We start from the raw sequence: 25,684 nt of genomic DNA, 5'->3' as shown, positions 1-25,684 counted from the left end.
CAGCTCTATCTGGTACGCTGGCTGAGACCTACCTGCCTGCTGTCTCGCCAGAGTGATACATGCACTGGTTATCTCCCGCTTGGACTACTGCAATGCGCTCTACGTGGGGCTACCTTTGAATGTGACTCAGAAACTACAATTAATCCAGGATGTGGCAGCTAGACTGGTGCCTGGGAGCAGCCACCGAGACCATATAACACCAGTCCTGAAAGACCTACACTGGCTCCCAGTACATTTTCAAGCACAATTAAATTTGATGGTGCTGACCTTTAAAGGCCGAAAAGGCCTCAGCCCTGTATACCTGAAGGAGCATCTCCACTCCCATTGTTCAGCCTTGACACTGGGGTCCAGCCGCGAGCGCCTTCTGGCAGTTCCCACACTGTGAGAAGTAAAGCTAAAGGGAACAAGGCAGAGGACCTTCTCGGTGGTGGTGCCTACCCTGTGGAATGCCGTCCCATCAGATGTTAAGATGAGTAATTATATAACATTTGGGAAACATCTAAAGGCAGCCCTGTATAGGGAAGCTTTTTAAGGTTTAAGGTTTTACAGTGTTTTTATAGATGCTGGAAGCCACCTGGAGTGGCTGGGGCAACCCAGCCAGATGGGCGGGGTATAAATAATAAAAATAATTAGTTAATTAATTATAAAACTATGTTTTGTGTTTTTGTACCGCTATATCAAATGGCATGGGCAAAGGTAGCTGAATTTTCAAAGCACACCTGGTGCCCCAAGTAACAGTTTAGGCTGAGCAACAGGATGTTGAACTCACAAAAAGTTGGATGAAGCCCAGCCAAATCTAGGTCTCAGAACAGGATGTACGGTACCTTTTATAGTTAGCTTCAGATGACACACTAGTTCTGAACCACTGATGTCTACTCTGGACTAATGAAGAATTGCTTTTGCTTTGGCACAAGAGACAAGAGCCACCCTAGGAAACTCTGCCTCTATAAAGTGATTGCCACTGACAACATGAGGTAGGCAGGTACCTGAATGATAAACCTCCAAATTAAGCTGAGGGTTAGGTATATTCTGCCCATGCTGTCGGGGGTGGGGGGTGGTACTTGCAGCATTCAGAATGGGATTTGCTTTTTAAAAACAAGTTCGGATCGAAGATAAACTGATGCATGTTGACAAGTCTAATGAATTTTTAGGGACAGTGCAGGGGAAAGGTTCACTGTACTGCATTGAAAAAGGCAGAATTATGCAAGCTAACACAAATTAGCACAACTCTGCTTTTACGGGCACTATGTCTCCCCCTCCCCCATCTTTTAAAAGTGCAGAATACACACCACACTCAAACCTGGAAAGCAGCACTGCTCAAAACAGGGTGAGAAGCTGCAGGTCAAGTTCACCCAAACATAGCTGCTCCGGTTCCAAATCCATCACAGGAAAAAAGTCTGAAGACTGAACACACATATGCACAGCCAGATTCAAGCATGTAATTGTGTTTTTTATAGACAGAATCACAGCCAGTGCTCAGAAATAGAAATCACAACTTAGAAGGGTTGACGGGAAAGTGGCAGAATTAGTCCTGGAACACTGATGGGAACAAACAACGTGGAGAGCCTAGGCCTGAAAACATGCACGTCACTTAAGAGAAGCAGCAGGAACTTTAGCTAGAGAGGCTATTGTTAGACAAAGATTACTATAGTTTGGTTTTCCACCCATGCAGATTTTTATTACTCGTTGTTTGCAGTGTGCAAGTTATTTTTCTATAATCAGAGTTACTTGCTGGTGGACATTGTAAAACATGCAGCAGCACTTAATTTCACCCTCCCCACCCCACTTGAATAATAAAAAGTTCAACATGAGAATCCCTCATGAAGATATCAACCCTTTTGTCTCAACTACATGATAAAGTTAGGTGTTTTTTGTTTTTCTGTTTTAAAGCCAACACAAGAGGAAATCCAGAGGTGGGAGGGAAGCATTAGAACAATGAATACAGAACACAGAATACTTGGCAGAAGAATTGCTCCCTTCAAACTAAGCCTGAAGGAAAACCATGCAAGAGATGGTAGCTATCAAGACAGCCTGCACACACACAGAATTACTAGCATTAAATAGGTTTTTGGCTACCTGCAGCATGGCTCAGGAATTGTTTGCCTCTTGCTACGCAGGCAACAGGAGAACGAACATCCTATATCCCCTAGTGACCGGCAAATGGATATGCATTACGACCCCATACTCGTGTAATGTTGTATGGGTGACTGGCACCAACCTCTAAGGACAAGGGAAAGAGCAAGGGTAACTCTTTCCTACCTGAATTCAAGATGGTAAGCTGGGCTGCAAGAAATGCTTCTTGCAGCCTGGAAAAGAAGAGTCAGGATATACACCACGTAACATATCTAGAATTTCTAGTTCTCGTATGTCTGCCAGGACTTGAAATGGGGGTATGCGTGCCAGCTTCCAATTAAGAACCAGCTCAGGCAGCTTCATGTCAATCATTAGAATGAGAAAGCAATGCTACCCTTTTTGATAGGACAAGTATTTGATACAAGGAAAGGGGAAAAGGGGGCTGCCATCCAATCGCTGCCTGGGGGAGGGGGGCTGGAACTGCTCTGGAAGATGTGGTTTGAGGTGCGTAAAGGGATGAGGCCACGAGGACGGGGGCATCTCCTCTGCTGTACAGAAGAGGCTCCTTTCCACCCCAGGGCGAGCTTCCAACAAGCTCTCTTCTGGGAGAGAGGAAGGAAGCTGGTGCCATCATCTGAACCCACTAGAGAGACTTTCAAGCGTTAAGCCATACAAATTATTTTAAAGCCGTCGGAAGAAGGTAAAATGCTGGCTCAGAAAGCAACGCGCTGAGATTCTGGGGAGGGGCAGCGAGGCAACGGAAATGAGAACTTCATGTTACAGCCTTCATGTCTCTCTCCAGCTGGAGTCAGTCCACGGGCGACACACTCCCTGGTCCTGTTTTCTGCAGTACTAAGAGGCGGCGGCAAGGAGAGAGGTGATGAGAAAGGGAGCAGTAATAAACCATTTGCCATTCAAGTCCAGTTCCTTTGGGCCAAAACCCCTCTCCTCCCCCAGAGCCGATCCACGCAGAGTTCTGCAGATGAGGGGCAGAGGGTTGGGGGGCAGTGGCTTAGCGTAGGTCCTCCTCTTCGCCCTGTATGGTTTTCTTGATGCGCAGGAGCATGGTGGTGAGCCACTGGTCCAAGCGAGAGATGGAGTCATACTCCTTCACCTGATTGGGGGGGGGGCAGGAAAGAACAGAGATGCAGTAAATTTTCCCTGTGGTGAGCTCCTGCCTATGAAACCACATTCACATATGGAACCACTGGCAATATTCTATACAGCTTCTTTGCTGCCATTACTATTGTTATCTCAATTTTCTTACCCACACTTCACTGTAAGGTCCTGAGGCGGGTTAGTTTTAACAATTTTTAAAATTTTCGGTACTGTATTTCTTGTACGCTGCTTAGAGACAATTGTGGTTAGGCAGCATATACATTCTAAGTTGTTTCAAATTGTTTTTAATGCTGTAAGCTGCCCTAGGAAGAAATAATAATTAATAATAATAATAATAATAATAATAATAATAATAATAATAGTTGCTTAAATATAATTAATAAATATATTTAAAATACAATATTAAAATCAGCTTAAAACATTAGCCAACCGATGGGGGGCTTGTCCTAAAAATATGTATCTCAGTCATCGGCGAAGTCAAAGTAAAGAGGTATTGTCTTCAGCATATGACAGAAATTATATAATGAAGGTACCAGGCGCACTTCTGGGGGGGGGGGGAGTTCACAACCTAGGCGATGCCACAAAGAATGTCCTTTCCAGGGCTTTTACTACCAAAACCTTTGAGGATGTTGGAACCACCAAGAGGGCCCTCCGTTGATCTTAAAGCCTAAGAACCTGTAAAGGTTGAGGTGACCTTTCGGATATTTGGAGTCAGAGTCATTAAAATCAACCTGCCTTCCTCCCATGCTAGATCTGTTTGATCTGAATGCTTAAAAATGCCTTTCCTTGGATAAACAAACGAGTCTCTGAATCTAGGATTTTAGCTTGGAAAGTATACATGTGATTTTAAGTGTATGAAATACATGTCAGCAGCTGGCTTTGCAGGAGCACTCGTCCTCCTTTCCACAGATACTAATGCTATCACCACCCCAGAAGTGGCTGTTAGCATCTGCCGCCAGAGATGCTATTTCCCCCACACCTCCTTTTCCGCCAGGCTGGCACTCAGGGGGACTAAATCTGGCCCAGAGGCATCTAACTGCTGATCCCCATGTACCACCTGTGTTCTGGTGCAGATCGCTGCCTGCCTGCCCCACTTTAGAGCTGGTTGCTCTAAATAAAAACCAATCTATTCTTACCACCTGAGGTCTGAAGGCAGTGTGTCTCCCAGGCACACAGAGAAGGTAAAAAGCTGGCAGCCCAGGAGAATGTGAGTCAAACTTACAGAAGAAACTAAAGCTTTCCCACCAGGGTAACCTGTCAGATTATAGCAGGGGTGGGGAACCTGTTGAATGGTTTCTTTAAATGTAAAGGTTCATCATTGTTCCACTCCATGTGTATGTCTTTAAGGGGCCAGAGTAAGGGGCCAGAGCAAGATAACGAGACCCAGCTTTACAGCTGTGAAACATAGCAGGTGCTGCTGAGTTGTATTTGATTAAGGTGTGTCAGCATCTGGGTGTAGTATATAAGGAGCAGCACCTAGCTCTCCCATTACCCTGGGGGATGGGTTGGTGGTTGGGTCATGTTTGTTTGTTAATATATTTAGTGTAAATGGAGTTTTTGTTTTTCTTATTAAAACCTTCTTTAAGTTATTTTTGAGTCCCTTTTTAATGCAAGGTCTCCCCAGCAAGCTCTCTGCAGCGCTACCATACTGCGAAAAGCCAACAGAACCTGTAGCCCTCTGGGGGCTGCTGAACTACAACTCCCATCATACCCAGCCATGCTCGCTGGGGCTGATGGGAGTTGTAGCTCAACCTGACTGAAAGGCCAGATGTTCCCCATCTTTAGATTCTAGGTTAATGGAAACTAGGTGTCACAGCAACCCTCCCATGTTCACACTAGGCCCTTGAGGAAAACACAGCCTTACCGATTCGGTGTAGCTGTCAATGTTCTGTTCTTCATGAGCATCCAGCAATTTCTGTGAGGGAGACAGAATATTGGTGAACTTATGGATTAGTTCCCAATTACAAGATGGTGAATCAGTGTCCCATTGTGCCCTAACAACAAACAGAATATTTTTTAAAAAAATATGCTTTGGGTATGGATTATTGACAGGCTGATAACAAAAGTGTATGTAATCATGCAATCTAGGACAGATCCTATTTTAAACGAGTGATGGGATGGGACAAAAAAGCATGTTACAAGATCTGAATAGCTTTACATCTCCAGTCTTTTCGGTTTGTTTGATCTTCATACTAAGGAGCACCTGTGTGCCTCATCGACATCCCTCCCATCCCAACCACCAACCTTTTGTTCGTCCATCCTTGCTGACTGCACAGAAAACCTCTCATTTCTTGCTCACTGGCATCTTATCCTTTGTACAAGAACACTGAAGAGCTCCACAAATTCAATCATAAAGTTTAAGTAATCCGAAGCTGGAGTTCCCAAACTGTGGTCCACAGACCGCCAGGGACTGCAAGCTCAAAGAACAGCAGGTGCAGCATATTATAAAGGTAAAGGTACCCCTGACCGTACGGGCCAGTCGTGTCCGACTCTAGGGTTGTGCGCCCATCTCACTTAAAGAGGCCGAGGGCCAGCGCTGTCCGCAGACACTTCCGGGTCACGTGGCTAGCGTGACAAGCTGCACCTGGCGAGCCAGCACAGCACACGGAAACGCCGTTTACCTTCCCGCCAGTAAGCGGTCCATATTTATCTACTTGCACCCGGGGGTGCTTTCGAATTGCTAGGTTGGCAGGCACTGGGACCGAGCAACGGGAGCGCACCCCATCGCGGGGATTCGAACCGCCGACCTGACGATCGGCAAGTCCTAGGCGCTGAGGTTTTACCCACAGCGCCACCCGCATCCCCGCAGCATATTATATATTCAAGTTTATTTTTAATTATATTTTCATTGCTTCTTTCAGTTCTCATATTGCATTTTATTATTTATTAGTATACATTATTTTATATTGTCTGGAATTCAGACTGGTATGCCATAAAATACACTAGAAGAAATAAAAGAGGCAATGAAAATACAATCTAAAATCATTTAGCATCTAGCACAATTGCTACAACAGGGTGAAAAATCATTAAGTGGTCTGGCAAGTTTTTCGGCATTTTTTGTTTGGGGGGGTATGGAAACCACTGAGCTAATCCACGGTTTCCTTGTGTAGTTTCAAGACTCACAAAACTTATTTTAACCGCCAAATGGATGCTTTCTGACAGTGACCAGGACAGCAGCTCCTACAGACGTCTACATCAGCCTTTGAAGGCTAGATAAAAACTACTCACTTTAACCAGTTTGCACTCTCTGGAGTCCGAGAAAGCTGGGAACATTTCTTCATATTTCTGTATAGCCAACTGATTTTTTAAAAAGAAGATAAGATGAGAAATGCAGTAAGTTAGCTGTTGGTCATCCAAAGGCTTGTTAGTAGAGCTACTCAAATTTTAGAAACCAACACACTACAGAAGCCCCAGCTCCTTCCTCCAACATGTTGCAAAGCCCCCTATGACAGCGCTATTACACAAAGACATTATCGACCCAGATCCTTGCTCCTATATGGCTTCAGTCCTTGACCCATAAGTTAAACACTGGTGTTGCATGCTGTCAACATGCCCAACTTCTGCCTCTCTCCTAGGAACAAGCTAAAAGAAGTCCTGCTTGTAGACTTTTGACTCAGGTTTGTGATGGAAGAAAGCTAGAGAGCTATAGTTGCACCCGCCACTGTCCATATTCTGCCTATGCCCATTCTGAACACATCCAGAGGAAACAAGGCACATTAAATAAAGCAGGGGTTCCCAAACTGTGATTCCTAGACACCAGTAAACTACAGGCTTTACCAAGGTAGCCCGTGGCATGTCTGAATTTATGGTTGAGAACAGGAGCCAGCACATCCACTGCATTAAAAACATTGATTTAGAATTGTACTTTTATTGCTTCTTTTATTTCTTATATTGCATGTCATTGCATTACAGTTCAAATTCTATTGAATTCAAATAGCAATACGATGAAATATATGTAAGAAATAAAAGCAGCAGTAAAAATGCAAGTAAAAATCTCACAGCATCTAAGCACAGCACATTATGATTGCTGTAATAGTCGGAAAATTAATTAAGTGCCCCCACCAAGACCCTCATAAATTTTCAAGTGGTCTGTGGGGGGAAAGTTTGGAAACAGCCTAGACAGGCACTTGGGATGCTGGATCTTGGCAACACCAGACACAAAGCTTGGAAGACAAAAAAACTGTTGCCCAGACCTTGGCGTTGAGCATGTCAATGCAGAAGTGGCAGAGCGCTGCCTTGAAGAAGTACTCCTTGGCGCTGTACTTCAGCAGAGGGCTGTCCATGGCGCTGGTGCCCACCTGGAGATGCCAAAGAAGAGCAAGTTTAACTTGGGGCCCCTGGAGACTCTGGCATTTGGTTGCCTTGAAAGCAACAAGAGAGCAGGTCTTTTCTGTGGTGGCTCCCCATCTGTGGAAAGCTCTCCCCAGAAAGGCTTGCCTGGTGCCACCACTACATGCCTCTAGGCACCAGGCAAAACAATTCCTCTTTACCCAGGCCTATGGCTATTAACTAATCTATGGCCTGTGAAAGTACGAGTGAGTGGACTGTTATTATGATGGTTATTTCACTATTAGGACATCCGTCATTATGTTTTTTTATGATGTTTTATCATTGATGTTCTGCAATGTGTTTTTAATGTTGTACACCTGGGATCTTGTGATAAAGGGTGGTATATAAATTGAAATAATAATAAAAATACTCACAACTCCTACTGAAGAAGAGTTTGGATTTAATATCCCGCCTTTCACTCCCCTTCAGGAGTCTCAAAGCGGCTAACATTCTCCTTTCCCTTCCTCCCCCACAACAAACACTCTGTGAGGTGAGTGGGGCTGAGAGACTTCACAGAAGTGTGACTGGCCCAAGGTCACCCAGCAGCTGCATGTGGAGGAGCGGAGACGCGAACCCGGTTCCCCAGATTACGTGACTACCGCTCTTAACCACTACACCACACTGGCTCCTATGCCCTACTGGCACCCTTCTCTAAGTAGGAACAAAGCAGCAATATGGCCCTTCTGACCACATAGGTTCTGTGTAGATACAGTATGTTCATCCCTAACCACAAATTAATTGGAGGGGAGAATGAACAGGGGCAGGTTTCAAAAAGTGAGCCTCCCCTTCACGTTCTTCTTTTTTTTATGGAAGCATGCTATAAATTAGTGGCTGGATTCCTTTTTTCTCAGTTGAGGAATTCTGAAGATGCCACAGAATTTGAGTGAGAATTGCAGGTTTTCTTCAAGGTAAATTGCTTCATCTTATAGCTATGAAGTGGGGATGTCAAAGTACAGAAAGGGGTGCAGGTGGGAGAAGAGGCAAGCTAAGACAATAGCCCTGACTCCATTAGACAACCACTGTTAGCAATCTCCCTGCAAATGATCAACAGCAAAGTGTTCAAATAGTCTACACCTGGCAACACAAGATGCTAACTGTGCTGAACATGATCTCCAGGAGATGTTGTTTGTCTGATTGGCAAGAAAAATTGTTCTGGAAGTTGCAAACTTTTTGAGGGGGCAGCAGGAGGGAATAATAGTATATACAGAACAAGCAGTGATAAGTCTTTCAGCCAAGGTTAAGTCTCAGGAGAAGGTGGTATTTTATAGTTGTAAAGAATCAATTCAGCTTAAAAAATGCTATTCACTAGAACCATTATTTATTTTTCCTAGTTCCTGGTTTTCCTCCAGGTATCAGTATCTTGGGAGGTTTAGCTTTCATTTATGAGAAAAACCAAGCTTCTAGCCCTCATGCCCTGTAATCTCAATAATCAAGAGCTGAGTAAGCTTTCCAAAGTTTGGAAGGCTTCAGTACCTGCACATCTTACACATCCCTGCCCTACAGTCAGCAAAACAATGTTTATTCAGTTGACGGTATGCAGAAAGTATGGACACGTCAATATGCAACTTTCCTTAGGTCAGAATTTGTATTGTCTAGGTGTGCTATTTTAACTAGAACATGGGGTACACCATCCTGGCAACGGTTTCATTTTCATATGTTGTACGTCTTTTACCTTAAGAATTTGATTTAAACAAAGATTTGTGCTGGGAGGGGGAGGGAAGACGAGTCATAAACATACCTGCTCGTAGATCTCAATAGCTTTCTGGTACTGCTCCAGCTGAGCTGCGTAGGTGGCCACTTTCAGCAAACACTTGTTTGCCGAGCTGCAGGAAGAGAGGGAAAAAGGAGCTGCAGGCACCTGGACAGGAGTAGCAACCCACCCATCTATCTGCCCAGATCAAATCACAGGTGTCTCCATGGTCAAGGGTGGTGGTGTTTTTTAAAATAAAAAGGTTGCTTCCACAGGGGAGAAATCAAACCCTGTCCCTTTACCATGCTCCTATTGCCTGGCAAGGTGTACATTCAAGGACAACACATTTTTTGACTAAGGTGTTGACCTCTTAGTGCTAACATGATGGAGGGAGGTGCCTTAGCCCTCTACCAGGTGATCGGTTCTGCTTGCAAATGACTCTCCTGCCTTCCGCCCCCCTCAATACAAGAAAAATTTGGGGGACATTTACATAGGTTGTGGTGGGCATGTTTATTTAGGCAACTTATACGTTGCCCTCCATCAAGAAACATCCTAGGCTGCTTTACATAGAATTAAATGCTAAATTAAAAACCCAAACCTAAAAACAGAAGCCGTTCCAAAGCACCTACCCAACACAACCCTAGGGCAGAGAAGGGTACAAGAATACCAGAGTTCTTCAATTACCTATTAGATTCTTCACCTTTGTAGTAATCTGCAGCTTGCTCATAATGGGCTATTGCCTTGAAAGGAATACAAAGAGAAACTGAATAAGAAATTAGACTGGACACATGAATTTGGGTTCAGACCAAAGGTGCAAACAGCCAAATATTCCGCCTCCAGTAGGCAGACAGATGCTCCACAGGGAGCTCACAAGCAGGACAGAATGGCAATTATCCTTCCCATGTGTTAGGGGCGTTTGTTGAAATCTGGATGTTAGAAGCAGCAAAATCAAGGGACACTCTTCAAAATGTACCACAGTTCCTACGTCTACATTTCTCTGGGAAGGCAATACTAAGGGAGCAGAGCAAGGCATGCCAGAGCAAGACGTACCTCTCTAGCAATTTGTTAGGGCAAGGGGAAGTCCCTTTCTCATCATACCTTTTCAATGTCTACCAGCTCCGTCTCATAGATCTCTGCTATCGTTATATGGTGCTTGGCTGCAATGGTGAAACGGCCCTAAAGGACAAAAAGACAGGGGTGAAAAATGAACTGCCGTTTCAGGACGTCTGGGTACTTGCGCACATCCCAATTTCAAGTGGTGAGTAGTCCTCAACCTTGTTAAAAATGGGCAATTCTCTTGAGACTCCAGACTTCCTGCAGTCTTGCACTACATTTGCAAAACACACATTCATAGCCTTTAGGTACATGTTGGGTATATCAAAGTACACTCCCCACCTCACAAGTGTACAATTGTGAGGGATGGGCAGGTGTCATACACACAGACTTTGTGAAGGTTTACACACTAATTAACTTTTTTTAAGGATGTCTGTGCTAGAGATGACGCTTGCCAGCTTCAATGCATTTCTTGGTTTTGTTCAGCAGAGCAATCTGCTTTGTACTCTAAGTACTGTCCATACTAGGTTATTTTATCAATTCAAGGACGTGCCTCCACCTCTTAGAACAATCCTACAAAAGACGTGCTGCAAATCCCCTGACAAACAGCACAAGCATCTGGTTCAGCCAGCCGATGCAAGCTCAAGATACCTTTCAACAGAGCACTGCAAAAGCCCCATCCAAGATGCTAATATTTACTTGCACCAGGGGAGGGCAATTCCCATACACAGGGAAAGTTTGCTGGACACCATGCCCCCCTCTTTGCAGTTTTAACATTTCCTCTTTAAATCAGACATACAAATATACATACACAAAACATTCCATTTTTAAAAACAAACTTGTTTTTGAATTGCACAATACGTATATCAAAACAGGCTTACCATGTCTGTGTAGATCTCAATAGATCTGAGGAGACAGTTAATGGCCTCTGTAAAAACAGAAAGAGGTAGCAATTTTAAACACAGCAATCTAAGGAAATAAAACCATCTGGCAATGCTGCTCCTTTATCCTCCATGAAAGGGACAATGCTGTGAGTATATTTATAGCACACTTCCCACCCTGGGGATCAAAAGCCACTCAAGGAAAGCTGCTGAGGCCCATAGATCTTATGGGACTTGAAAGACAGTAGCAAGCTCATTTGGAGAACTGATGGGTGTTTATCATCACTGCTTGGAGTTCTGGTCTGTATTCTCCCTTCGGGTAGGAATGGATACAATTAGAATGTCACCACATTCTACTCAGAATGAAGATACTACAACTGGTCATTCTGCAAAACACATGCATAGCCAGTGTCCCAGGATTAGCAGGGTGGATTCCAGTGCTGACCTTGTCCCCCACCCCACTCCCCCAAAAAGGAATAAATTGTTTACCGCTTTTCCAGAAACATTACAAACCAACAGCAAAACATCAAAGTTATCGCAGCTATGCTGCCCTTGTGTAGTCAGCTGAAGAACTTCAGTACTGAATATATTTAAACTAATATGTGTCCTGGTCACACACAGAATTGGATACTGTGAACTCCGACCATTTGCTAAATGGCAGCTTCTAATTTCATTGTTTTAAATTGGCAGTTGTTTCAAGCATAGCAACAAGCCACTCTTGAAAGCTCAGAAACAAGAAGAAAAGGATTTGGATGGAAATTTAAATGGTGAGCACAGGATTACTACAGGATTCCCTCCTGCCCCCTCAACACATTTTATTGTGTTTGGTTTAACTTTGTGTTTGTATTTTGGACATTTATGTACACCACCCTAGCAGCCAGATCTGGATAAAAGCACCATTTTAAGGTTTCCAAAATAAAATAAATGGGCAATCCAGTCTTTGATGGCTGACAAATGAGAATGAGAACAAATAAAAAAAAGCACAATCAGGCATAAAAGGGGCATTAAAAAGAAGCAAAGAATTTACATTAGAAATAGAACAAAGAGTCCTGGGAAAAGGAAATGTGTTTATTCAGTGTTGATATTTATTGAGTGTTAAAATGACATCAAAGTAGTTGCCAGGAGTGTCTGGGGAGTGTGTGTCAGGGTGCCAACCTTGAAAAAGTATTTCTCACTCAACTGTCGCACCTTATTGCATGGGGCCACCCTAGAGGCCCTCAGAAGACATTAAGGTCCAAGCAAGAGAGTGTGTGCAGACAAGCAATCCCCGGGATGGATTTAAAGGGTCAAAACCTGCCCTTGTAAGCACCATCAGGCTGGTGAAGCCAAGAGGTGCAAATCTGCACAAGTTAATTTGGCAAATTTTGGAAGAGTGGGTGAGGACTACATTGTGTGTACAGAGCTCTCATCTATTTTTTTTTTATAATATTTTTTATTGCATTTTTTCAGATAGAAATAAACAGCACAGAAGAAATCAACAAGAAAAGAGAAGATAGAAAAAAAAAAGAACAGACCATTTCCAAATCTTTTTTCAATCCACCAACGGACTTCCCCACATCTCCCGCACAGTGCATTCTCAACAATAAATTTGACAGCAAATTATAACCTTATTTCGTGTGTTTCTTTTGTAACTTCAAATACATTTTAGGTTTAAATTACTTATTATCCAAATTACTCATCTTTTTTTTAAAAAAAAAACCTTTAAACCTTGGTTCTTTCATAATTATTATCTAGTTTCATATATATTCCTCTCTCGTTGCTGGGGCTAACCTTCCGGATCGTGCAAATTCCTATAGTTCATATAACTTATAAAATTTTTGCAAATAATCCTTAAATTTTTTCCAGTCCTCCTCCATTGCTTCTTCTCCCAGATCTCGAATCCTGACAGTCATCTCGGCCAATTCCATGTAGTCCATCAATTGCGTTTGCCACTCTTCCAGTGTGGGCAAATCTTGAGTCTTCCAATGTTTAGCGATAAGAATTCTTGCTGCAGTGGTTGCATACATAAAAAATGTTCTATCCTTCTTTAACACCTTTTGGCCCACATTGCCCAAGAGGAAGGCCTCCGGTTTCTTGGGAAAGGTGTACTTAAACACCTTTTTTAACTCATTATAGATCATTTCCCAGAAGGCCTTCACTCTTGGACAAGTCCACCAAAGGTGAAAGAATGTCCCTTCAGCCTCCTTGCACTTCCAACATTTATTATCAGACAGATGGTATATCTTTGCAAGCTTGACTGGTGTCATGTACCACCTATATATCATTTTCATAATATTTTCTCTCATCTAGACTGCATGTTATATCAGGAGCGCATGCAATGCCTCTCCTTTCGGCACTTCTGCCCTGAGAAATCAACTGTTCACGGAAAGCAGAAGATCCAAAGCAAGAGGATGTAGGTGCCAAGGTGGGATCCCTTTTCATCACATTAGCCACCCCACAGACCAGCTCAGGCATCCCATGCGCCCAGGCTGCTCCGCCTCCGCCAGGCGCAATGACAAGGGCGAGGGTGGCTCTTTAGCTGTGCTACTGCAGCCGATAATCAGAATGCAAATCTCCAAAAGATTAAGCAAATCCCTGGGGAGGATTAAATTTGTTTTCTCCTCAGGTTACTTTATCATCTTTTATCCTGAAATTGCTGCCTGAGTCTAGGCAGCTGCAGAAGATGGCTCTCCCCTCCTCATTTGTCTGTCTTTTCTGCTAATTGTCGCCAGCAGACATGCACATGAAATCCCAGAAGGGGGATCCTCTTCCCAAACAGGCCTTTGGCCTCAAGACTACAATGGAGCAAAGGCGCCATATAACCCAGTTGCTGCGCAGAGAAAGGAAAAATTAGCGAGAAGAACATGAAAACGCCCCTCCTCATAACTGCTGCTTTCGAAGGAGGATTAAAAAAAAGACATCTGGACTTGATTCTACCTTGAAGTCATATACTAATGACAAACACACAGGTGGGTGAATTTGAGGAACAGGCACTCTATGCAAGGCTCAGAGGCACCTTGATACCAAAAGGGTTGTGCATATATGCAGGTGAAGATCTCCTGCAAAGGTGGAACCTGAACATTTAAGGCAGAATGTACTCATGGACTGATACGGCATGTTTAGTATCTGTGAGGCTTGCACAAGCCTGGCCAGGGGGAAGCCTGTCAACTTGAAGCTCTTATGCAATGCTGCAGGCGACTGAGGATTCAGGCTAAAGCAGGGCATCTCAGTGTATAATGCAAGGAAGCCAGCTGGCACATTAGCTTTTGCCCTTCAGCAACCTACGCGACTTGCAGCTTTAGAGAGAATGTACATATTAGCATTTGGCAGTTAAGCACCACAAGTCCAGAAGTCCAACACAATGGCTGTGTTCAGATGATTGTAGCTTGGCTTATTGAAAAGAGACACATGCAAATAAAGCAATTTTAACTCCTTCCTTGAAATGTTGTGGCTCTAATTGGCCGCAGTTTCCCACTTCATTTGAACTGGTAAACTATGGTTATGAGATTCAGAACAAACCAACTCCAAGCCTTCACAAAGGAGAAGAGGGCTGCATGGGCGAGCAAGAGACTTGTGCGTATCTCATCTTATTAAACTGAGATATTTACATCTGAATGCAGCAGCTGTCTTCCCTTCTCATCAACCAGAGATATGTGCACATAAAATATGAATAAGTATATGGATACACAGACTGCGCAATGCACCCAGTTCCACCCAAGGCTTGGTGTACTCTGCATGATAGTGACCCAAATTCTGCAATTTAAACACATTTCGCAATCACGCAAACACGGTGCTTTCTGCATCAAATACACAAGTGTGTAGAATATTTCAGGAGGCGTGAATAGGCCTTGTCTCACAGACTACCCTCCCAGCTCCAGCCCGAGGAGCAAGTCCCACTACAGTTTTGAGGCTGTATAACTTGCCTAATCCACTTTTTTCTTACCTTGAGGATCAGCTTTCTTGAAGGCATTGCCAGCATCCACAAAGCTCATGGCCGCATCATGCTTGTTCTGCAGCTGGAGATGCAACTGAGCAGCCTGGCAGAAGGCATTCCCTGCAGCTAGGTGGAGAGAGAAAGGGCCTGTGAGTATGCAAGGCCTGGAATTTGTCCATGCACATAACATCAAAATTCTAAAACCAGAACTGTGACGATACGGAAGAGGCCTCAAGTTAAAAGCAAGAGAAAAGTGGCAGAAGGGGTCAAGGCTTACTCCTGCAACCCTTGTGTTGCCAAATGTCCATACAGGTAAAACAAAGAGGACTTGACACGTACCTGCAGAGCTCTAATTTAATCTTACAGCACCCATTCAACCAGCACCTTATCAAACGGTGATGGTCTCGTGTCAAATCCAGGAAAAGAGGCAGAGATAATTTGCCTCTTACCTTACATAGGCAGTCCAACCCATCAGCTCAAGACCAGTGGTCTATACTGACTGGCTGCTGCTGCTGCTGCTCTCCAGTGCTTCAGAGAGAAGTCTTTTCCAGTCCTACCTGGAGATGCCAAGGATTGAACCTAGGGTGCTTAAAATGCCAAGCATGCCCTTTACCACTGAGCTATGGCCCTCTCTACTAAGAGAGAATGCCATAAATCTTAGTCTAGGGTTTCACAAGAAACTGGGCCAAGACAGCAGGCTCTTCCCCAACACTTGCTGGGGGATATTACAGTGGTACCTCGGGTTAAGAACTTAATTCGTTCTGGAGGTCCGTTCTTAACCTGAAACTGTTCTTAACCTGAGGTACCACTTTAGCTAATGGGGCCTCCTGCTGCCGCCATGCTGCCACCGCACGATTTCTGTTCTCACCCTGAAGCAAAGCTCTTAACCCAAAGTACTATTTCTGGGTTAGCAGAGTCCGTAACCTGAAGTGTCTGTAACCCGAGGTACCACTGTATAGGTATATTATATTACAGGTCCATATTATTCTGAAGACCATATGTTTCCTGCTTTTTAGCCCAGGGACTCTGCATTTCTCTTACAATGAGAGAGAGAGAGTTCACAAGCCAATGAGCAGTTGGGGTATGCAGTTCTGAGGAATGCAAGGCAAGCAAAGGGTGAGAGATAATGCTACGTACCACTCCAGTTCTTGGCCATTTTAAACATATTGGCCGCTCTTGCATAGATATCACATGCTTCCTCGACCCTGGAGGAGCCACCCCTAGAGAGGAAAGAAAAGATACCACTGAATCAGCTTGCTGCACAGGCAAACAGAACCATCTGCTTGGAAAGGAACATGCTCTCCGGGGGGGGGGGGGGGAGAGAATGCCTTACCCACATTAAGAATGCTACACAGCTTTAGACTGGGTCTGCACCCACGGATATAAGGACACGGAACAAGAGATATTGAGAGATGCATAATTCACTTCTCCCTTTTTTATGATTTCTATCACAGAGAAGCGCCGTAAAGTATACAATTCAAAGAAATAAAAACTAGTGACTTCCCAATACAACACGGGAATATTAATAATAGACCAGGTAAACACCTTGCGTGCTAAAGAACCTATCTAAACAAGAAGGTCTTCACTGAGCACCTGAATGCCCCTAATACAAGGCAAGAAAGAAACCACACTCTTAAAGCCCATTTGAGCCCTACAATTTACACTGCACTTTCTTCTGATCCTAGGTATAGATGCTCTGTGGTATATTCCACAAAGAGGTAAGAGGCAAACAAAAATTTCCATATGTAAAAATGTCAGATTTGCCCTAAACCCCCAAAGTTCTTCAAAACAAGATTCCCTGCCCACCACGACACCACATTCTTCTATTGAACAGACATATCCATGTCTTCACTGAATGCCAAGGATTTGGTTCTTCTGAAAATTTGCTGCAGATGGCAAGTAGCTAAACCTTGCCAGATGTTTCAGCTTTGGCAAAATGAGTCCTGTGGTTAGAAAGAGAAGCATCATCAGGCCAAGGTTTCTTGCTATGAAAAGAGAAGAGGCCCAGAGTAAAGGGCAAGAGAGCCCAGAAGAACAACGTAATACACATCTTAACAGTTGTTCCAAACACACATAACAGTTAAACCGTCAGACACCCACAAAACAATGTACAGAATCTGGTCTGGGTGATTTTCACACTATAGGGACTGGAAAAGCAGGCTTTGCTTACAGCCTCCAAGCAAAGGCAAGATGTCAATTATGGTTTAGTTCACTGGGACTGTGAGGTAGATTCCTAGTCTGGGAGGCATCTGGCCATTGCACAACAGTGGAACAGTACAGTCCTCTGGACATCTCTCCCAGAAGTGGCTCCCAGAAGTCCAGCCATCACCAGAGCTACAGGATCCCACCCAGGAAAACTTGGGTTCAAAAACCAGAAAGCTTATTTGTACTAAGACACTGGTAACAATGAGACTGGATTACTATGATGCACTCTATGTGGGGCTGATCTTCATCCAAAAGCTCCAGTGGCTAGATTTTTGTGCTTGTAAGCTGTTTTAAAGTGTTTTTAATGTTGTTACCAACCCTGGGACCTTAAAAGTGAAGGGCAGGTGTCTAATCACAATCGTAACTGGGGCAGATGACATGTGATACCTCTGCTAAAACATCTGTACTAGCTGCACATATTTTACTTGGCCAGGTTCATGGTTATTGTATTAACATACAAAGCCTTGAACAACCTGGGTCCAGAGTACCTTAAGGACCACCTGCGCCCTTATATTCCAGCTTAAACACCAAGATCATTTGGAAAAACAGTGTTAGTTGTCCCCTCCCCTCTAGTTCAGAAGCCCATCTGGCTCCAATGTGAAGTTGAGCATTTAATGTCACTGGTTGCACGCTGTGTAATACATACTCATCCAGCAGAGGTTCAGCAGGCATCCTTGCAGCTAATTTTCAGGTAACTCTTGAAAGATTTCATGACAGGAAGCCTATCTTTTTCTACATGACAGCCATTTTTTATGATTCCTTATTTTTATGGTGTTTTATGTTTTATTGAACTTGCATTATTTTGTTGTACACCTCCTTGATATTTTATACGAGGAGGTATTCTATAGTTTCATAAATAAAAATATTTTGGGTTCCTAGTGCCAAGCTCATTTCCACAGTCTTATGCAGCATAGTGTTTTATTAAGTGCCTAGCAATTTAATTTCCTAGATGAGGGGTCTCAATTTCTAGCCAGGTATTACTTGCAGTCAATGTCATTCCTCTCTCTCCAAAGTCTTGTGGATCACCCAGACAGGATTTTCCCAGCATAAAGTGAGATGAGACACTTCTGTTTGTCCTTTCCAAAGCTCAGTACAAACTCCACTACAAAGGAAAACGACCCCTTGTGTTCTTCCAAGTCCTCTTTAACTCTTGGAAGAATTTAAGGGAAGGGATTTGTGTGTCAGGTACAGGAGGGGGACAGTCATCACCGGCAACCCAGTTTATAAAAATCCATCCTAAATGTGCACTCTCTCTTTCACACGCACAAAATATACAAAGAGAGAACACTACAGTATTGAAAGGAATTTTTAAAAAGCATCACCGGTGAACACTTTAATTCACAGAATACCCTGGCTGAAATCTCCTCTGCTCAAAAGCGCTTAATGAGGTATGTATTCTTAAATCCTTTAAAAGCCAACACAGTCATTCTCATATATTTGACCTCAATCTCAGCCTCTGGGGAAAAGCACACCCATAACTCGAGATCCATATTACAACAGGGCTCCATACACTTCACAAACCTCAAGCAGTTTAGCAATCATAGCCCTCAACCCAGGAAGTGAAGGTTTGTCAAGACACTAACTAATATCTCACTCTCCTCTTTCTGAGAACTGCAATTCCCAGAACTTGAAAGACATATAAATGGCTTCTATGACACTTGAGGATTGACCAAGGCATGTTCTTTCAGAAGCAAAGCCCTTCTGAGTTCAATGAAGTTTACTTCTAGTCGCTGAGCCCTAATCTGACCTAAGAATCTATTCCATAACAGTGACAGTATTGATCCCCCAACACAAGCACACAAATACTTTTTACCTATGAATGTTAAATATCCATCAATAAGCTTGGCACCTTTGTGGCTTGCAAAGGAAGAATTCCAGGTGCAGAAACAAATTGCCTTTTCATTTTTAGCACCCTGTTTTGTCATCTCCCCTCTGTCTTCCCACTTCATCTCGCCAACCTTCCTAGAAGTGACTGTTTTCCTCCCACGCCATGGAAAATCAGCAATCCCTGATACACCAAGCTTTCTTTTTTTCATAGTCTCTGAGAATTCATTATCTCCTTCAGCTCCTTGCATCTCAAGGCCCAGATGTGCATTATGTGCAAGAGGAAGCTGGCCTTGAGTCACCAGCTCTGTCATGTGCCCTCCCTTCCCTTGCCTGCCCCTGACTAGGCAGCGGTGGCGATGGCTGCTTCAATAACAGACATTGCCAGCAGGAAAAAAACAGATGCACAGCCGGAAGAACTGCAAGCGCAGACCAGTTCTCCTCCTTCTTAGCCCACAGGTTATAATGCAACAGCCACCAGCTACGTCAGCCTCCATCAAGGCATTATTTTCAAGAGGGAAGGAGCAAAAACATTCCCCACAAACACCATTATTGTTACCACAAATAACTGAAGGGCAACTAACCCTTCCATTACACACATCCATATCAAAGGAAAATGCACTCTTATTTGCCAGCTAGAAAATACAGACGGTGCTACCCCAGACATTTAAGTAAACTTCCCATTTCTAAGAAAAAGCTGCATCTCTTGCTGCTGTACTTTTCCACTTCAAATAATCATTTAACTCACCCCAAACTACATATTATGCAATAAGGAAGCAGAAGGGTCCTCTTGAATTTGACAGTTAAAGAAAAGAGATCCTTTTCTCTGAGGGAAGGCATATTCTATCAGGGACATGATACAGCCTGTTTTAAAGCGATGCTGGTTTTGCTATGTTTTTAAGTATTACCAAATATTGCTGACCTTTTAATCTTAATTGGAATGCTGTTTTAATGACGTTTTAGTTCATTGCAATATATCAGTATTTTAAATAAACAAATAAAACAAAGCAAGGATTTACTTCACAAAATTCGGAACTGAAAGGCTTAGCAAAGATTTTATTTTAGGCTAATACAAGATTCCTCAAGGTAGGTCTGTGCATCAGAAGCCAGCCTGTTAGACTCTTACTGCCTTATCATTTATGGGCCTCACCACTCCTGAGGGTTCATTCAGCCCAGGGACACCCAATCCCTCTTGTGAAATTCTGATGTCCTTCAGCTTTTTGGAGCATACAAGTTTGGAGGGAGGAGGTGGTTATTAGCCGTTTCTACCATTTCACTCCAATAAATATGGGACTGCAGATAGTGACGGACATATAAAAAAGGGCGGATTTTGTATCCTGTTGTGCCCCTAACTGCTAGCCTGCTGCCACGTATAGCTTATCCAAGATCTCCCTTTACCACCATTCCCCCTTCTTCTCAAGGCTTGACACTGTTATTAAAATTGTAGGTGTGTGACTAATGGGTATGCCTAACCCAGACAATGCTCCTCGTCTGTGGGTGGTGGAAGACATCCATCACGTCACACGCTTCAGTCTCCCCAGTCAGCCTGGAACCAAGTCCCAGGCTTTAAAATTATTTTTTAGTTCATGCCAGTCTCAACAACTATTTTCAGCCAACTGCAGTGTTCCAAGTTAGGCAGGCAGCCATGCTCTGTTCTGGTTCATGATCATATCCTCCCTCTTCCTATGGAGAGAAGAGAAGGTCCAACTTTATGCAAACCATGCCTTACAACATTTTTGCTTCCACCTCCTAAAGCCTTTTACCCTTTCAAACAGCACTGTCTCCGAAATGCTGCTAGGAAAGTAGATGCAGGCTGCTCTTACTGCAGGCTCATTCAGAAGCGTCTCCATTTTGTTAAATAAGCACTGGTGTGTGCAAGAATATAATCTCAGCTACTTAGCAGTACTAGCACACATTCAGAAAAAGCACAGATAGAATCAGGGCGATTAGTCTCAGGGAAACTAACAAAGCTTCCCAGGATGACAAAAGCTCTGACAGACTTGCCAGTCACTATTCATTACCTGTACAGTTCCTTAATCCCTGCACAACACTGCATTAGTCTTGCACAACCCCTCCTCTTAAGCATAAAGCAGCTTGCTGTCTTCTGAGAAATAGACTTGCGCCTTAACCACCCTTCTGCCTTGCAGCCTGGAAAACTACAACAGCTAACAGAAACTAAGCCAAAGCACAGGAGCTCAGGGGCTGCAATAAACTCATCTGCCTCCTGCCAAGGTAGCAGCTCCCACCAGCAGTGTTATCCCAAATCCCAGTTATCTCACCTGGGCTCAGCAAAAGAAGCTGTGAAGGCGGAAATTAGGAAAAATAAGAAATGCTTGGGACTGTTATTCCATATTCAAACTCACAGCAGTGAGGAGTGGGGGAAGCAAAAGAGAAAGTGAAAGTATTAGGACTTTTATTTTTATGGTGCAGCAGCATTTAGGCTACATTGCATCACACGTCAGACTATGGTTTAGGCAGTTTCTTCTACGTTTCTATGCAGGTTATGCATATGAGCATCTTCTGTCATCAGCCAGGTCTCTAGTTACCAAAGTATTGGGGGGAAATCCCATCCTAATGTAATTAAAAGTGGGAAGTATACAAAATTATTGTCTTCTGCACAGAAAGGAAGCAAGGCCCACATGATGAAAATCAGGTGAATGGAGTTGCCTTAATTCAGGTGCTTTGTAATGGGTGCGTTGTTTTACATTGTCTATTTTATTTTTCTTATTGTGGTCTGCACTCATCTCCTAAGGGAGGAAGGACAGAATATCAATGACTTCAAATATAAAAGTTTACAACTGTTTCAAATTCATAACCAACACATGTACAGCACTGACAGGAACCCTGCAACGCACACACTGGTCTGGACCTTAAAACTATTCCACATGACTGAGCATGCTTCCACAGATACAGGCAGTGGAGTTGGTCACAGCCTTAATTCAGAGCGCTTTAACTCGCAAGACCGTCACTTTTTGACTACTATTAGAATTTGGTCTGTCCCACCCAACCCGCTCCCAAATAAAGCTGGACCTACAGCCTGTTCCATCACCACAATAACCTTCACTCAAAGAACAAACTCCAGAGGATTCCCAGTTTCAACAGCATTCACTTAAGCTCACTGCAATGAAGTTACCCCTCCATAATATTAGAAAATCGCCTCCCATCAACTCAGCCAGTTCCTATTGCCCCCACTTCACCCAACAGCTGCTTCCTTAAAGCTCCCATGACATTGCCCTGAAACAGCTACTGGACCTAGACCACTTGCCTGCAATGCATCTCAACCAATCCTCAACACATTACTCCAATTAGCAGGATCTCCTGTCACCAGACTGTCCTACAATAGCCTATTTTCTTCTCCCTTCTCTTCACCACCTTTCTGATCTTCCAACTCACACAGATGTCAGCAGCCCTTCCCCTATGCATTACTAGCACCTTCTCCCAATTTAATCTGCTTCCCAGAACGTTCCCGGCCCATTTCAACTTGAAGCCATTCAGTTTATCTCACCCAATCCCTTTCTTTAAATATGCCCCTCCCACCAGCTAAGTTTCTACATTTCCAGCTACCTCCATCCTCATTTTTGTCTCCTTTAGCCAATGTTATTTTTCTGTAAATAAAGCTATAGACAGTTTCGGAACTCCTCAGATTTTCTGCTGAGTGTTGGCTCACCTCTTCCCCTGGATATATAACCCTGAACATCCTAACCTACCTTCCAATATAAACTTTCCCAACCCACTATTATCCATACTTAGTGCCACTCTCCCAGATTCCTATTTGTTTATAGAGACTCCACCATGGAGCTCTTATTTCCTTCTCACCTTCGACCAAGTGTCCCCCTCATTAGCAGTGGGAGCTAGTCCATTTTGGGCAAATGACAACCTAAGCAAACCAGCCCCCACCTGGCTGACTTCTTACTTTGAGTTAGTTAGGGGGTGGCACTGCCTGCCGCTGGCTGCAATTACTGTTGATTCTCCTTTCTTCTGCCCTACCAATCTCAATGGACACCAGCCACTACTATATTATCTCCTGCTCACACACACAGGCAATTCATCACGCCCACCAAAGAGCTAGGATAGCTCAGTCAGTAGAACATGTGGGTTTGAGCCCCAAGTTGGGGAAATAACAAAAATATTATTTATATGCCGCCCATCTGACTGGGTTGCCCCAGCCACTTGGGGCAGCTTCCAGCAAAATATGAAAACACAATAAAACATCAAACGTTAAAAACTCCCTTATATAGCGCTGCCTTTAGAAGTCTTCTAAGGGCTAGATGACCCTTGGTGTCCCTCCCAACTTTACAGTCCTATGATTTGTCAAGCCTGTCACTCATTCCCTCCCACTGTCTTTACACTTCATTGCCACTTTCCCACAGCGACACCTCTCACAATATATCCCCCCACAACGATGTGTGCACTTCCTGCATTTCCACACGACCCAATGCCCCAGAGTCTCCTTAGTGGTGGCTGGTTTTAGGGAGAGCAAAACACTGCCCCACCAACCCTGCCCAGCTGGTGTCCGCCAACTTTGCGAATTGACCACTTGCGACTAAGTGAAGATGCCCATCTGGAGGTTCATGCCTGGGGATGTTTGGATCTTTACTGCTTTCGAACAGTAGCAACACATCCTGTAGAATTTTATCTGCACAATCAAAACGAATATCAAGAACCAAAAAGCCGCATTGAAAAACGTGACTTTCGAGCGATCTGGCCTAAAAAAGGCAGTTAGGCAATCTGTTTTGGTGACGGTAACCCTAGTTTAAGGAGCCATTTGGTGCCTAGCTTATCTGAGTTTTTAACAATGCTCCGAATCAGCCCCCACCCGGCTGCCTTCTTTCTTACAGTACATAGTGGCAGTTCTGCCCGCCATTGGCTCTGGCTCCACCTTCCGCTGGTCCTCCGGCCTTCCGCCCTACCAGTCCCAAAGGGCACCAGCCGCCAGAGTTTATTACCACAATGCCAATCCCCATAAACACAAGCACCTACACACCAGAGATTTATCAACCCCACCAGAAATCCATTAACCCGTCAAGCGAAGTTTTTTTTAGTGTGCAATGTTGTACTGTGGTATCGCTACTTTTTGTTGGGAAACCGCCCAGAGCGGCTGGGACCAACCCAGTCAGATAAATAGGGCTGCCATATTTTGAAGGGGGGGGAGGACGTTCTGACAGCTCTCACTTTAAATACCCCCCTACTATATGTAGGCTATAGAAACTGCAATGGAGGGGAGAAGAGATGGGGGAAAGCAAGTCTTCAGCCACCACTTATGTCTATATCCAGAAACTCCATAAAACATATTTTGTTGCACTGTGCAAAATATTAGCTAGTACCTTTCCCGGGAAAATCAGAGGCTCACTATGTCAGGTTCCTATTGGAAGACCAGACAAACGCTAGAACATTAGCAGTGGCGAAGTTTTTATTGGTGGTTGCAAGAACCAATGATCCCTATATTTTGAACAAAATGCTTGTTTAACCTGGAGGCAGGCTGTATGAACTGTGTATTGCTTTGTAATAAAGATAAAAAAATTCCTTCCAGTAGCACCTTAAAGACCACCTAAGTTAGTTCTTGGTATGAGCTTTCGTGTGCATGCACACTTCTTCAGATACGTGTGCATGCACACGAAAGCTCATACCAAGAACTAACTTAGTTGGTCTTTAAGGTGCTACTGGAAGGAATTTTTTTATTTTGACTATGGCAGACCAACACGGCTACCTATCTACTTTTGTAATAAAGATTGTTGATGATATCCAGAAAGTAGAGCCAGAGACATTTTGGCCAGTTTTTAAAATCCGACCGCGAGATAAATTTTACCCCTGAAAAAAAAGAAGATGTGTCCTGGGAAAAAGAGGACACATGTCACCCCTTATTAATTATTACAATTATTATTATTATTATGACCCTGACTCTGCTCGCTCCCCCTCCCCCCCGCAGGGACACCCTTCAGAAATGACACCCCCCCCACACACACCGCCCGCGCGCGCGCGCACTTCCCGCATTCCCACATGACCCAACGCCCCGCAGTTTCTCTCTCCTCCCCCCCCCCCACACACACCGGGCCCGCCTCTCCCTCGCCGCCTCGTCCTGCCCGAGGGCCTCACCCGAACAGCCCCGAGAAGAAGCCTTGGGAGCCGCGCACTTTCTTGTCCGCCTCGGCCAGCAGCTGCAGCGCCTCCTTCTCTTTGCCGCTCGTATCCATCGCCATGGCCGCCTGAGGGAGGGAGACGGAGACGACGACGACAGCAGAGGTTGAAGTGACTCGCCTTCCGCCGACTTCTCCTCAGACTGACGGGGAGACCAGACGCTGGCGCGAGGAGAGCGTGCGCGCCTACGTCACCGCGCACGGCCCAACCGGCCGGCGTCGCCCCGCCTCCCTTCCTCCGCCGCCCGCCACGTGACCCGGTGAGCTAATGTTGTTGTTGTTGTTGGAAGCCGAGGCTAGGGAGACCAGACGCCGCCGCCGAGGAGGAGGAGGAGCTGGCGCGAGGAGAGAGCGCGCGCGCCTACGTCACCGCGCACGGCCCAACCGCCGGCGTCGCCCCGCCTCCCTTCCTCCGCCGCCGCCACGTGACCCGGTGAGCTAATGTTGTTGTTGGAAGGCGAGG

At 44.5% G+C, this 25,684-nt stretch overlaps 1 protein-coding gene across 1 annotated transcript; it reads right to left on the bottom strand.

Annotated features, from left to right (window-relative positions):
- Window positions 1–1,429: 1,429 nt before the first annotated feature.
- On the bottom strand, window positions 1,430–25,384 carry NAPA (NSF attachment protein alpha). Its single transcript, XM_082231314.1, has 11 exons — window positions 25,181–25,384; window positions 16,196–16,278; window positions 15,068–15,184; window positions 11,146–11,192; window positions 10,310–10,387; window positions 9,896–9,951; window positions 9,260–9,344; window positions 7,386–7,490; window positions 6,421–6,489; window positions 5,057–5,107; window positions 1,430–3,187 (listed from the first exon to the last, which is right to left on the bottom strand). The coding sequence occupies exons 1-11, from the start codon at window positions 25,282–25,284 to the stop codon at window positions 3,086–3,088; spliced, it is 897 nt and encodes a 298-aa protein (XP_082087440.1). The 5' UTR covers window positions 25,285–25,384; the 3' UTR covers window positions 1,430–3,085.
- Between the last annotated feature and the right edge of the window lie 300 nt (window positions 25,385–25,684).

Source organism: Podarcis vaucheri (assembly GCF_965113315.1).
Source record: "Podarcis vaucheri genome assembly, chromosome: 7".
NCBI classification, from domain to species: Eukaryota; Metazoa; Chordata; class Lepidosauria; order Squamata; family Lacertidae; genus Podarcis; species Podarcis vaucheri.
The sequence above is the reverse complement of the archived record's forward strand: the minus strand, read 5'-3'. Positions and strand labels throughout refer to the sequence as shown.

Coding starts and splice junctions, on each gene's coding strand:
- NAPA (XM_082231314.1), bottom strand. CDS start 25,284: ATGGCGATGGATACGAGCGGCAAAGAGAAGGAGGCGCTGCAGCTGCTG. Junction 11,193..15,067: donor CAAGAAAGCTGATCCTCAAG/GTAAGAAAAAAG, acceptor CTGTTTTTACAG/AGGCCATTAACTGTCTCCTC. Junction 5,108..6,420: donor GAGAGTGCAAACTGGTTAAA/GTGAGTAGTTTT, acceptor TCTCCCTCACAG/AAATTGCTGGATGCTCATGA.